The following is a 14,043-nucleotide window of genomic DNA, read 5'->3' as shown; positions in this document are numbered from 1 at the left end:
AGACTCTGAGCTAAATAAACTTTAACCCTTCACAGATGGTGTGATTCTGGGTATTCTGTTATTGCAACAGAAAGCAGACTAGAGTGACGTGCCTGAAACTCTCTTACATAGATATTCCCGTAAGTATGCACACACGCTGCTCTTAGATTAAACCTACCACTGGCCATCATTTCTTCTTACAAACTTTGTGGTATTACTTTTAAGATTTAATTTTATTTTTTAATTGTGTTAATATGTCTGTCTCTGAGTGGGTATATGCACATGAGTGCAGAGCCCATGGAGGTCACTAGGAGGCATGGGGTTCCCTCTAGAGCTGGGAAACAAACTCAGCTCCTCTAGAAGATCAGCAAGTGCCCTTCTTAACTGCTGCACCATTGTGCCACCTCCCTGCCTTTTAAATTTTTGCTTGGGGTTTTTGTTATTGTTTGCTTGGTTGGTTTTGTCTTAAGACAGAATCTTGCTACACAGCCTCAGCCAGCTTGGAACTGGCTATATAGCCTTGAACTCTTCTTGAACTCATCACAATCCTCCTGTCTCTGTCTCCAAGTGCTTAGATTACAAGTGTCTGTCACCATGTTCGTCTTGCCATAGGTTTTAAGTAAAATAGTTCCAGCAACCTTGAAAGCAATACACTAAGTTTCAAGTAGAGACAAAGTGATCTCACAGTGTGCACGTGTATGTGGTGTATGTGTGTGTGCGTGTGTGTGTGTGGATGTGTGCGCATGCACACACATGTTTATATAGTCACTCATAGGCCATAAGACAATGTTTTGTTCTGTCATCGTCCACTTCATTTCTTTGAGACAAAGTGTCTCACTGGATCTGGAGTTAGGCTAGTGGCCAGCAAGCCCAGCAATTCTCCTGTCTCCCGCTTCCACGATGCTGAGGCCTGGCTTTTCACATAAGTATAAGTGCTGGGATTTGAACTCATTCCTCAGGCTTACACAGCAAGTGCCCTTGCCTATGAAGCCATCTCTCCAGCTCCACCCCTATGCACCTTTAAATGGAATATTTCGCTCTTTACAGGATCTTAGAGATGAGATACCTATTATGGTGACATTATTTTTAATTGAAGATTGTAAATCTAGGGAAACTAAAAAATTTAACAAATTCATATAAAGTCCTTTACAAGTAGGAATAATGCCCACTTTATCTTGTGTACGAATCCAGATTTTTATGTATTTGTTGCTGTGCTATTTTGCTGATTGCAAATGCTGTAGACACGAACACAAGCATGCTGATTGTTTTTCTTTTCCTCTAACTTACCTCTTGTCATTGATGACTGCTTTTAGAGCGTTTTCCAAATCATCAGCAGTCATTTCGAGAACATTCAGGGACACCCCAGCCCCTCGAGTTTCCATGCGCTTGGCATTGTCCATCTGGTCGCCAAACAAGGGCATCATCACCATTGGCACGCCATTGCATATCCCTTCATAAATACCATGGGAACCAGAGTGTGTGATGAACGCACGCGTCTTTGGATGACCTGAGAAGCACAGCAAAGAGGGACAACAGGTTCTTCAGCCTGACAATGTCTAAATTCTGAAAAGCCCAGAAGGATCATTATGTACGCATGACCATTGTAAAAACTCTGGGAGTGGGTGGGTGTGGGTTGATGTATGTGATGTGTCTCAGTCACCATTAAGCTAAGCAATCATTTAGAACATTAAAGTCTATCATTTCCTTAATTTAACCCTGGTTTGACCTACATGTCAGATGCTCCCAACTTACCAAGCAAATCATTCTGGGGTAGCCATTTTACAAGTATTGTGTTCTTCGCAAGATTCGATGGTCTAGGTCCAGTGTAGCGCCAGAGGACCTAGTAGAGACAAAAAGCACAGGCTCAATAAAAGAACACAATTTGATTTTTAAATCGCTAGCCTAGCTAGAAAGGCCAGTCCTATGAGTAAGAAGAACCCGGATGGGCTTTGCATGATGGGAGGTTTGGTGAATTGGAAGTCCCCAGAGTTCAAGAGCAACACTGGATCTTGATGCTAAAACTTGGCCACCTGAGTGTGAGAAGCCATCAGGCCTCCCTCAGAATTCCTTCATGTTTCTGCACTTCAAAGGGAAACTTTCTTAACAAGGCAAGCGGATGCAAAAACTCTCCAAGCAGGAACAAACAAAACAAAATAGTTTTGCGGAGAAACATTCTTCATTGATGTGAAAAAAAATCATGCTAATTTTTTAAACAACATTCTCTCTAATACTTGGGAGTTTCCTAGAGAAAATAAGAAATCTGAGTGAGGAAGACCATGATATAGGAATACCTGAATGAATTGGAAGAATAATAATCTATAATAATAATGATGATGATGATGATAACTTTGTGGAATGGCAGAGGAGTTTCACAACTCAGATTCCTGCATTTAGACACTGAAGTCTAGAGTTAGAGACTAAAAGCAGAGACATAAAGGAGTCTTGAAGAACCATCTCACCGTCTGAGGAATTCTGCCCAAAGCCTCGGCGATTTCCATAGCTTTCTTCTCCGGAATCTCCGAGACCATGGATCCCAGAGAGAAAATCACGATGCCATGCTCTCCAGAAGCGTTGACATAGGCTTCGAATTCCTAGAGTGGGAGAAGAAATTTCCAATTCATCTCTTTGTTCTCACATCCCATGGGAACTGCACATATTAGACTACAAGAAAGATACTTCCCTCTTATGAGAATCAGTAAAGGTATGTATGTAATAGACAAAAAACCATCACGGTAACTCTGTCTCCTTGTCCCCTGTCAATTCAGGAGGATTTCTTACTTACAGGGTTATCTGTGGGGTTCCCTGGAGATACAGAATCCAGGTAAGGTGCTGATTTCCCATAAAAGAAAGAGAGGCACATACAGGAGTGCACATACACATGACCGTGCACCCATGAACATGACACACGGCCATATACACATGTCTACCTATAGCCCTATACAGAAAACAGACATTGAGTGGCATGGCAGTTCTCTCCCGCTGTACATAGTTAGTAATCTAACTAACCATCAAGAGTCTCTCAGATGGATTCAGATGTTTCCAACGAGCGCGAACAGCATCAACGTGATGGCATGATGTAACAAGTTACACACAGCTGTGGGACTGTGTGGAACATGGTGCTTTTATTTCTAAACCCCAAATATTCCTGGGCAAAGCATGTCCTGACCCTCCCTACGTGTAGACACAGAGAGGCTTCTACTAAACTCTATCCTGAACATATCAGGATCCCATGCCCTGTGCAGTCTTCCCAGGGGCACAGCCCTCTTCCAGCCCTCCGAAGGTCAGGGTCCTGCAGTTCAATGGATGTCAGAGCATTGTCACGTTGGTCTCACTTACTGGGACAATCTAAAGACCCGGCTCTTCTGTCACTGTCCTGGATTTTGATCCAGAGCATCCTGGAGTTGGTTGCTCTGAAGCTGTTCTTTTCTAGGATCCCATCACATTTTTTTTTCTTTCTTCCCCTCGCCCTTCTCTCCTGGGGACAGGCATCCCACATCCTAGGGCCCTTTGCTTTCCTTCTGCCTCCTGATAGTAGCGCGTAGCTCACCTACATTCCAGAATCTTTGCTCCTTCAAGACATGTGCAATCCTGCCGGGAGAGGCACAGTCTAGTTGGCCCTCCCTTATGCCTTTGCGTGCCTACTCAGCAGCCACCAGTAGGTGATTAGCACAAAATCAGATCTGTAGGGTCATAAACATTCACAGTCAGATAGTATGATTTTAACTGAGGCTTAACTGGCACACAAGTTTGTGTACAGAGGCCCAAAGAGTAAGCCACAGAGGCCAGATAGTCAATGACCCACTCTGACTCAACTTCTGTGGGTTCAACAAGGGTGAGTCCTCTCCACTTGGTACAATATGCCCTAAACTTTGTCACAATATCACAGTCCTTGAGACAGCCAAACAGTGAGGCAACATATTAACTGGAAATAATCTTTGATCTCTGACTTGTTTCTTCTAAACATGATAAATGCTCTGAAAAAAAAAAGCCTTTTCTCTGGGGACAACCCCCCCCCAAGCTGGTGGGACCTTTAAACATTAATAATCTGCTGAGACCTGTGGCTTTGGTTCTGAGCTATGAACATGTTTTGCCTTCCCAGGATCCACTTAGACTACCGATCAGAAGCTTTTCACTTGAGCCAAGGACATGTACGTGAAGCAGGTCTGCTTATATGTTTGGTCTCTTCATTATCTTCACATCACTAGCCTCCAGGATCTCCTTATTGGCTACTTACTTCAGACCCAACATGTATGACTATGGTCTGTGTATTGTTTTCTCCCATCTAGACCGTCTCTCGTTCAGACAGAGGGCTGACACCTTGTCCTATTAGAAGAGGCAAAAAGCTGCGGGTACTAACTTCCTATAAGAAGTTCTATTTAACCAGGACCATAAAGGCAGTGTCTCTTGCCAGGAGTTATAAAGGTTAAAGAACAATTGCATCAGACTTGAAATGCTAGTGCCTGAATCCAGTGCCCCAGTCAAGTGCAAGCTTCATAATACACAGCTGTGTTCTCTGAGTAGCGCCCCAAACGCACGGTTCTTTTGACAGTTAATGTCAGTTGCATTAAACTGAATTCCACAGAACAAAAAGCCCAAGGTATAGTTTTCCAAAATACTGTCTACAAAGAAGGAAGTCAGAAGAGGATGCCAAAGATAGACAAATTCAAAACTGGGAGACTTAGGGGAGAGAAGTTAACATCCATCCCAGTTGAAACCATCCCAGCATGTTCAGTGAGCTCAGCACATACCTATGGAAGGTTCCTTTCCCGGAGAGAACATGGGCAAGGAGAGGCCCCACTCACATACACACCTGGGATAAGGGCTTTTTCTGAAGGCAGTTTATACCACCAATAAAAACCATGTTGGGCATGATGGGCCTGGGATAATCTCTCACAAAGTCATTTCTCATCAGCCAGATAGATGCAGAACTCAGAAGGTCCTTGACCGTCACCTCTTTTTGTAAGACTTCTGAGGCAAGCGGCTCATAGGGGGAATAGACCACTTTGCATAGAAAGTTCTCTGACAAAGCAATGAGCATGTTCTTCACTCGCTGTGGGAAGTTCATGCAATCTGTGTTTACAGACATACTCTTGGGCACGTAGGACAGTGGAAAGGGGCACTGGGTAGCTTCTGAATCCAGGCTGCACGGCAATGCATTCAAGAAGAAGACAGAAGGCAGAGCCAGAAACTGGGCCACAATGGGACCACAAGGAAGGAAGGGGTCTGTTAGCAGAACGTCAAAGTGGCTTTCTTCCAGAGAGGCCATGAACTCGGCATTGTGCAGTAGGTACGAGCAGCCGGACAGGAGCATCGCAGAGTCCCTTTTGACTTTCTTGTATGTTTTAATCAAACGCAGCAGGAAAGGGTCTTCCTCAAAGGCACTAAGCCCAAGTTCCACAAAAGAGGCTATCACGTCTTCCTTCTTGAAAGGCACAGGGTACTTCTTTAGAGTGTAAAAGGATTCTTCTTTTATGTACACTGAGGCTTCAGGTGCTATGACCACTACCTCGTGTCCCTTCTGCTGGAGCTGCTGAAGAACTCCAAGCATGCTGAGCCAGTGGCTGCCATCTATAGGGAGCAATAACAGCTTCCCAGCATGGGACACAGAGGGGCCAAGCACACACAACAGAAGGCCCACGAGAAGCAGAGGCAAATGGGAGCTCCAGCACGCCACAGTCATGGTACCTCTCCCTCCGGTACTCTCAAAAGATCTACTCAGGCCTGCTCATGGTTCATGACAATAAATTTGTGTAACCAGTTAATGTTTGACCATACCCCATGACTAAAGCTGTCGATTGACTGGCAGAGACCATAGAACATTTGCTTTTCAAGATGAGGGTGGAGCTTTACGGGGTTCCTTAGAAGATAACAACTTTTGAAATGACTGCAATTTCTCCCTCAAATCATGTCTTTGAGTGACTATAGCGAGCAAACCATCTCTGGCCACTTTGGATTCATTAAATTAGCATTTATTCATAAGTCTGAAAGGGTTACCATGAAGTGTCAAAGCATGGCACCTTCCCAAGAATAAAACTGAAAATTACTCAGAAGGTCTTTTGGAAAGGAAGAAACTGAGAAGGGCTGAAGCTCCACTTTTATCCACAAAAGCCCTAAGAAAGCCCCCCACTTCACTCGGGGCTCCTCTTAACCACTTCCATCACTTTTTAAAATGTGCGCATGCGCATGAGCGTGTGCCTGTCTGTCTGAGTGTGTCTGTGTATGTGGTATCTAGTCTGGAGGGTAACTTTGAGTGTCATCTCTCAGAGGCCATACATTTTGTGTTGAGATGGGCTCTTTCATTGGTGTAGACCCTTCCAATTAGGCTAAACTGGGAGACCACTGAGCCAAGGAAGTTTCATTTCTCTGGTTCCCTAGCACTGGGACTATAAGCATACCCCACCATGTCCAGACTTTTTATCTGGCTTCAGGACACTTTACTAACTGAGCTAGCTCCTTTACTGGCTGTTTTTACTTCATACTGAATGAATCTAGTAAAATGCTGGGTCTCAAAACTGCAGCTAAGACCAGCTGAGTCTCAAGTGTCCTGCCTTTCCAGGACTCAGGATCTATCAAGAGAAATAGATCCAGAGCTCAAGCTAATAAATGTGGTCCACTGAGAGAGAAAATGAATGGAGCCAGGCTGGGGTAGAAAAAGACAAAGACAAAGTCATACGAGTCTTCTCCAAGAGCAGAACTCCGTTCCCTCAGAAAAAACAGAAAGAAAGCATATTCCAAACAGAAAAATCACAATACATAAAAGCAGAAGGATTTCCCTCATTTTGCACACATTCTGAGGCCAACAGAAGCAAAGACATTTGCCAGGGTCCTTGGCAGAGCTAAGACACAGGCCCTAGTAAGAAGTTGAATGAAAAACTGTGATCCTCAAGGTCATGACCCCACCATGATGAATGGGAAAAGGGCAAAAGAGAGGACTTTGAGTCCAAGGAAGTGTTCAAACAGCACTATCTGGGGCCCTCCAAGATGAAGGGAAGAGCTGTTGAACAGAAATGCCTCCTGAAGTGGGCAACAGAGTGTGAGCAGAACCAGCCTTGTACCATTCCTGGGGATCCACTGATGCCTTATACAGTCCGAGGAAGGAAGCACAGATCTCAATACTGACCACAGTACTGGTCCTTCATGCATGGGGGTGTGCTGGGAATAACAAGGACAAACAATTTAACTTTAAAGCACTGGTGTTCTAGAATATACAGCTGGCAGGAAACCTCTCATTCGAGCACTTAAAGTCTCTTTTTCCTGGGCCTTCACCTTTCCTCAGCAGAGTCCCAGTTTTGCTTGTGTTTTTGCACACACACGCATGCACACACACATACAAAACTGGTCCACATATGCACTTTGAACTCTTTCCCCATGCTCAATCATTCCATCGCTCTTAATTCTCAGTAAGCAGAAAAGATGTAGCAATCCTTTTTTTTTCTGCACATTTAACTGAAATCCCAAAGCTCACAATCCAAGTTAAACTTAAGGATCAGTAACCCTTGGAAGCCCCATTTCGTGAGAACTCACCTGCAGCTTATGTGGAGCAAAGAACCCATAAACACAATGCTTTTATGGCTCTGTTCCTGTCCTTACTCAGAACCTTGAGCTTTTCCATTTAAATGGTGCCAGAGATGGAACCCAAGGCCACATGCAAGGCAGACAGTGTACTGCTTCAGAGCATCTTGCAGCCACTATGGACCTGAATGGTTTGGGCCCCAACCCTACCCTTGGCCAGGGAACACTGCTCACGGATCTAAATGCAAGGCAATCTATATTTCTTATTACCAACAAGGAGTATCACTTCAAAGAAATCCAATGATAAGTCTGTTCTGGAGCATGAGCAGATCAAATATATTTCAAACCCCTTCCTTCGGCAACATGCATGGAACATGTGGATTCTATGTTAGTACCAGAGCCAAAACTCAAATGACCAATGGCCAGTGCCTGTGAGGAGGGGTCCAGGGGTCAGAGAGGTGTCAAACAATTACAGGCCACAGCAAGATGTGCTCTGCAGGCTGAGAAAACAGAACACAGCGGCAACGTGGTCCTGCTTTGGAGGCCCTTGAAGAATGTGGTGTCTTTGAAAAGCCCCACTTTTCAAAGGGAATTTGTTTTTAAGCTGGAGCTAGAGTTAATATTCCCACTGGTGGGACACCTAGCTCCTTTGAGGGAATAATGGAGATTCACGCCAAACAAAGCACACAAGCTTGCCATCCTCCTTCGGATGAGCTCAGGACCTTCTAGAGGGAAAAGGCAGCTTTCCTCAAATCTCTGCAGCAATTTTCTCTATCCTGTCTCTCATCGTCTCGAAGTTCACACAGCGGTCTGTAAGCTAGACAAGGTCTAAACGGATACATTCCTCGTAGATAGGCTTGCAGGTTCGGAATCACTATCTCAGCCCAGGTGCCAGTTCACAGCCATGCATTCAGGAACTGTCTTTGTACAGACGTCATCTGCCTTTACTAATACTTAAGTCAAGTGCTCAGTCTCTCAGACCCAGCTGCCACGATCCTACTCCAGAGCTGCAGACCCTAGGTGGTCCTACCAACTCACTCTATCAGTTTGCCCCTCATCCCATACCATCACTGCTTCTGGTGCCATGGTCAACAGCTTCATTGGGCCCACAAGAAAACTCAAATCCTTTAGCCTTGCCCTTCCTTAGACCTTGGGTCACCTTTTGAAGATTATTTCGTCTCTCTCTCTCTTCTGGGTAGTTAATCCACCTGCCCTTTCCTCCTAATCAGGTTTCTATCACAATTTTATTACCAATTGCCAGTCCTACAGGTAGGTTCAAGTTCAGTCACTGGGTGTGACATGAACTCCAATGATTTTTCTGGTGCCCTAGTGCTACTGGTTAGACCTAGTGCCCTTCACGATAGAATCCTCAGAAGTTCACTGGTTAATCATTTCCCCTTAGGACCAAGTAACCTTTAAAGACATATGCTGCCTCACAACTGATCAAGTCAGATGTTCAAAAGTCAGTGTTCAAAAAAATCACACACACAAGGAAGTGAGACAACACAAGTGTTAAGCAAGGACAGAAGGAAACTCATAGTCATGATACCACAGTTAGTGGAAACAAGAACATCTCACCTAGAGGGCTACAAAACAGTCCACAAGTTCTAATTATTTTGTTCAGGACAACAATGGCTCTCCAAGTATTAGCTAGGGAACCCTGGGAACTTTTCAAGGGAATGTCAAGACTATTTCCATCCACGGAGATATTGGCTTTTTAAAGATCTTTTTTTTTCCTCGTAAGCATGTGGTGGAGTTTTCTAAAGGTTACTCCATGTGTGAGATCACAGCAGATTGAATACAGAAGCAGGAGAATCCAGCTTTATTAAGCCCAATGCTGAAGTTATTTAAAGAATATAAACATATCCCACCTTTCTGAGTTTTTGAAGAAGTTATTTCCTCATAGAACATGATTTATATTAGACTGCAGCTAACAGATATTGCTTTACTTTCTTGTGATCTAAGATCTAAGATCTTGGAACTAAGTCATAGAAATTAGAACAAAGGGTCCTGAAGCCAAAAACATTTGAGAACCTCAGTTTTTAATAAACCACTGTCCTTCAGAGTCAGACAAAAGTCACTTCTGTCAATTTTCCTATCCTCTTACCTGGCTAAAGGAAAGCTGACTTGGGGCAGGGCACAAAACCCCTTTTTAAAAAGTCGGCCTTGGTGAAACACATTTGTAAATCCACAGCGCGGGATGGAGAGGCAGCAGGGCATGACTGTGAGTTCAAGACTAGCTTGATCTACACAGCTGTGAGGAGAAGGCAGAGCAGCAGCGGCAGAAGGGGAGAAAAAGGAGAGGTAGGAAGGAGGAAGAGGAGAAAATAAGAAAGGAGGAAGAGTTGGAGGGAAAAAGGGAAGAGAAGCTGGAGAAGGAGGAAAAGGAAGAGGAAGAAAAAGTGAAGTAGTGCTTTTGTATGGCAGCCAGAATGATGGCCTCTCCCCTAAGTTGTCCTTTGTTCTTCAAAACAGACAAACAAAACAATCAACAGGACAAGTCCGCTAGACTCTAACCCTGAGCATCACCGAGCGTCACTGGACGCAGAACCAACCCTGGAGCCTTCCATTCTGATAGGCTGAGGCGCCGCCGCCCCCGCCAATGAGCGGCGCCTACATCACAAGGGCGCGCGGCGCCGGCCGGTAGGGGGCGTTCAGCAGCCGCCAGCCGCGCTGCAGCGCCGAGGCCGCGGGCCGGCCAGCCGCCATGGTGGACTACTACGAGGTGCTGGGCGTGCCGCGGCAGGCCTCAGCTGAGACCATCCGCAAGGCGTACCGCAAGCTGGCGCTCAAATGGCACCCGGACAAGAACCCCGAGCACAAGGAGGAGGCAGAGAGGCGGTTCAAGCAGGTGGCGCAGGCCTACGAAGTCCTATCGGACGCCCGCAAGCGCGAAGTCTACGACCGCTGCGGCGAGGTGGGCGAGGTGGGCGGCGGCGGCGCGGCCGGCAGCCCGTTCCAGGACGCCTTCCAGTATGTCTTCTCCTTCCGAGACCCCGCTGAGGTCTTCAGGGAGTTCTTCGGGGGCCGCGACCCCTTCTCGTTCGATTTCTTCGGAGACCCGTTTGACAACTTCTTTGGGGATCGGAGGAGCTGCCGAGGTAGCAGAAGCCGAGGGGCCGTACCCTTCTCGACCTCCTTCACCGACTTCCCAACTTTTGGGGGTGGCTTTGCTTCGTTAGATACCGGATTCACATCCTTCGGTTCTCCGGGAAACTCAGGCCTTTCTTCTTTCTCCATGTCCTGTGGCGGTGGGGCGGCAGGCAACTTCAAGTCGGTGTCAACCTCCACCGAAATAGTTAATGGCAAAAAAATCACCACCAAGAGAATCGTTGAGAATGGTCAAGAAAGGGTGGAAGTGGAAGAAGATGGAGAGTTAAAGTCCCTGATAATTAATGGCAAAGAGCAGTTGCTTCGCATCAATACTCAGTAAAGATGTAAAGTGCGTTTAAAGGACTATCAGGACTTTTTTTGTTTAAAAGCGTTTTCAAGGGAACTCTACTTTCAGAACATCTGTATTCAAGACATTCTATACAGTTCATGCAGGTGCCTCGTATTGTTGGGACTGCAGGGATAGGACCTCTCTTGGTCTTTATGCCTGTTGTAAATATATGTATGCGTTTGGCACTCATTAAACGTAATCCTGAGGCAGACCACCGTTATGTCTTAGTGGTAGGAAACACTGTTCACAGCACCTAAAACCGCACAATGTCCATTTTGTTGATATTTCGACCTAGAGAGCTTTCTATGAAGCGGAGCCATACAGCTCCACTTCCCCTCACTCACACTGTGATGAAAGATACTGCGTATGTTGATGATTTAGTTTAAAATACATCGAAAAAGTGGCTTTTAGTTTACCTAAAATGATGCTTATATTGGAACAATTGACTACTGTTTCAGTGAAAGGCTAAAACCAAGCCTTTGAAAGCAGTTAAGTTGGAGAAAGTACACAAAGTAGATTCTGGTCGCTGCTGCAATGCATTACCATGAATTTGGTCATGTCTATCACAGTTATTCTTTCCAAGTTTTGTAGGCTAGAAACCTGAAATCCATTTCAGTGGGAAAAAAAAAAAAGGAGGGTTGCCAGGACCGTGCTTTCTGAGGGTTCAGGGCTGCATTCTATCAGTCAAGGTAAGTGCTCAGCCCTAAATTTGTTCTACAACAGTGGAAGATACTGGAAGTGAAAAGACGTGTGTTTTGAAGGGTAACCAAGCTTTTCAATTTCCATATGTAACATATATGTAAATATGTATGTTACAGTAGAGTCCATTCTGTTAGCACAAGTGGGTGCTTCCTAGTCAGACCTGGCAGAAGATGGTTGCCTTCAGAGAGGCCACCACAGAATGTTCTGCCTCACTCCAGTGTCCTCTGTGAGGACTGCAAAAGACATGGGAGCAAAAGGGATCTGACTCGGTTTAAATTGCCACACTTTGTAACTCTCTACCAAAAGGGCATGGGACCCAAGCACATTATTATAAACCAAGACTCTATAAATAGGCTGGATACCCAAACGACCTTGAAAGTGTAACCTCATGCAGTGACGTGTACAGTTCACAGCAGAAACATGAGATTCAGCACTGTCCCCAGGGCACACAGCCTTTAGAAATCACACAATGGAATAGTCACTGCAGAACTGGGGTAGCTGTTTTCTTTCCAAGTCAGGCCAACTACCAGACTTAAAACAAATGTTTTCTTCAGCCTAGGGAGCTAATGGAGGGCTGGGGAGATGGCCCAGGGGTTTTGGTGCTTACTAGGCAAGCATCCCCAGAAACCCACATAAAGGTCTGATGTATGTGGTAGTCCTCAGAAGGCAGAAACATGGGATCCCCAAAGCCATACTAGCAAGCTCTGAATTTTTTTTTTCTTGAGAGACCCTGGATAAGGTGGATAAGTAATGGAGGATGATTCCTGCCATCTGCCTTGGACTTATGCGTGCACACACCACACACACGCACACCACATAAAAAAAAGTCACTGGTGTGGGTTTGTATCTGAAGGTAGGAGGTATCAACTGGATTGAGGAAATGAACATATCTGTGATGGTTACATGTGGAAATCACCACCCTGGGTAGGACAGAATGAGTGGGTCTGAAACCACACAGTGGAAGAAAGAGCTTGAGCAGAGAGCCCATGGTAGGCAAAGAGCCTGGCATAGCAAGGCCACTCCGGCTAGTTTTAACAGTTGAGAGCAAACACAGGAATCAATATTCATATATCCTGGATTAATGGTCCAGGATAAATGGAAAGTTCCTGGTTGGACTAGAACTCAGTATGTAGGCCAGACTGGCCTTGAATGCACAGCAATCTACTCCTCAAGTGTGGGAATTCACAGCATGTGCCACCAGACCCAACTATAAGATACATTTTTTTAATAAATTGTCAAGCTTGAGAATCTCTTCAAAATTTGCTTAGTCTCAAAACACTTATGCAGACATGCCTGTGGAAGGTCATCTAAGGGAAGGTTTGTCATAGTGGGCATAAGGCATTTCCTGTGCAAAGAGGAGCCTCTTGAATATACCAGAGGATCTATAAGAGCACGTTCCTGCACACGCCTGACTACTTGACTTTGATCCTTGGGACCTATGGTGGAAGGAGAGAACCGGCAACCGGAAGTTGAAGTTGTTCTTGACTGCCACATAAGCACTTTGGAGCACATGCACCCCCGGTCACACACACACACACACACACACACACACACACGTACATCTTCCCTAATTCTTTAAAGCATTCAGATCCACTACAGGGGATCCCCTCATGGAACCACTGGGAGAATTTTCTAGAATGCACCGGACAAGGAAGAGGAAGACAATGTAAAATCCAGAATACTAGGAGGCCCTCTTCCATCTAAAACAGGATCAAGAATTCCAAATGCCAGTCCCAGTGGCTGGAGGTTCACAGACAGCTATTTTAGGTTTAGCTTCGTCAACATGGAGGAAAGCATTTGGAAGAAAATACACTGTCTTCAAGTGATCATCGTCCCTTTGATTTTATGTTGCAGCCTCCAAGCTAGAAAGGTACCTTCTCCATTTTAGGAAGTCATTTACCTGTATCAACTTGTTTCCAGAATTTCTAGTTCCACATTTTCATCAGTTCTTTCTCCTCTCTTCCTTACCGTCATCTTCCTCATGGCTTTTTCCTAACCTGTCTCCTCACCCCTTTATTCCTCATCTTCCCCTCTTCCCCTCTTGGGCTCTCACTGTGTAAACCAGTTCAGACTCTCATTATGTAGCCAAGGATGGACTCATAATCCAGCCTCAGCTTATAAAGTGCTAGGATTACAAACCTGACATTCTAAACCCAGATCACAGGTTTTTCTCATTAATTTCCTTAGATCTCCATTAAACCATTTAGTATAGTTTTAATTACTCAGACAAGCTGACTGGACTGGGAAGTAGCCAGTAACCTCAGGACTATATGTACAAATTATTTTTCATCTCTACACTATGATAAAAAAGTTTTGTTATAGTAGACTTCTCTAGACTTTTTCTTTTAGTTTTCTACATACAAAATTTGAAATAGGCAATTTAGTTTTGTCATGGAAGATCTGCAATC

The 14,043-nt window shown here is 45.0% G+C and overlaps 2 protein-coding genes across 6 annotated transcripts in view; one reads left to right on the top strand and one right to left on the bottom strand.

The window, feature by feature from the left end:
- The window catches only part of LOC125405343 (UDP-glucuronosyltransferase 1A6), a 54,626-nt gene that overhangs the window by 1,565 nt on the left and 39,018 nt on the right, over nt 1–14,043 (bottom strand). For 4 of the 5 annotated variants that reach the window (XM_085696926.2, XM_048441769.3, XM_048441767.3 and 1 more), the window contains 3 exons: nt 2,439–2,570; nt 1,732–1,819; nt 1,267–1,486 (listed from right to left, as the gene is read on the bottom strand). In XM_085696926.2, the coding sequence (XP_085553052.2) occupies nt 1,267–1,486; nt 1,732–1,819; nt 2,439–2,570 (440 nt within the window). Of the gene's footprint in view, nt 1–1,266; nt 1,487–1,731; nt 1,820–2,438; nt 2,571–4,789; nt 5,679–14,043 lie in introns of those variants that run through there. The other variant, XM_048441768.3, reaches the window with a different exon arrangement.
- LOC125405344 (dnaJ homolog subfamily B member 3) lies at nt 10,165–11,144 on the top strand. The gene has a single exon (XM_048441771.3). It carries the CDS (start codon nt 10,199–10,201, stop codon nt 10,922–10,924), a length of 726 nt encoding a protein of 241 aa, XP_048297728.2. The 5' UTR covers nt 10,165–10,198; the 3' UTR covers nt 10,925–11,144.

This window comes from Myodes glareolus, chromosome 1, assembly GCF_982192425.1.
Source record: "Myodes glareolus chromosome 1, mMyoGla1.1, whole genome shotgun sequence".
Lineage (NCBI taxonomy): Eukaryota > Metazoa > Chordata > Mammalia > Rodentia > Cricetidae > Myodes > Myodes glareolus.
The sequence above is the reverse complement of the archived record's forward strand: the minus strand, read 5'-3'. Positions and strand labels throughout refer to the sequence as shown.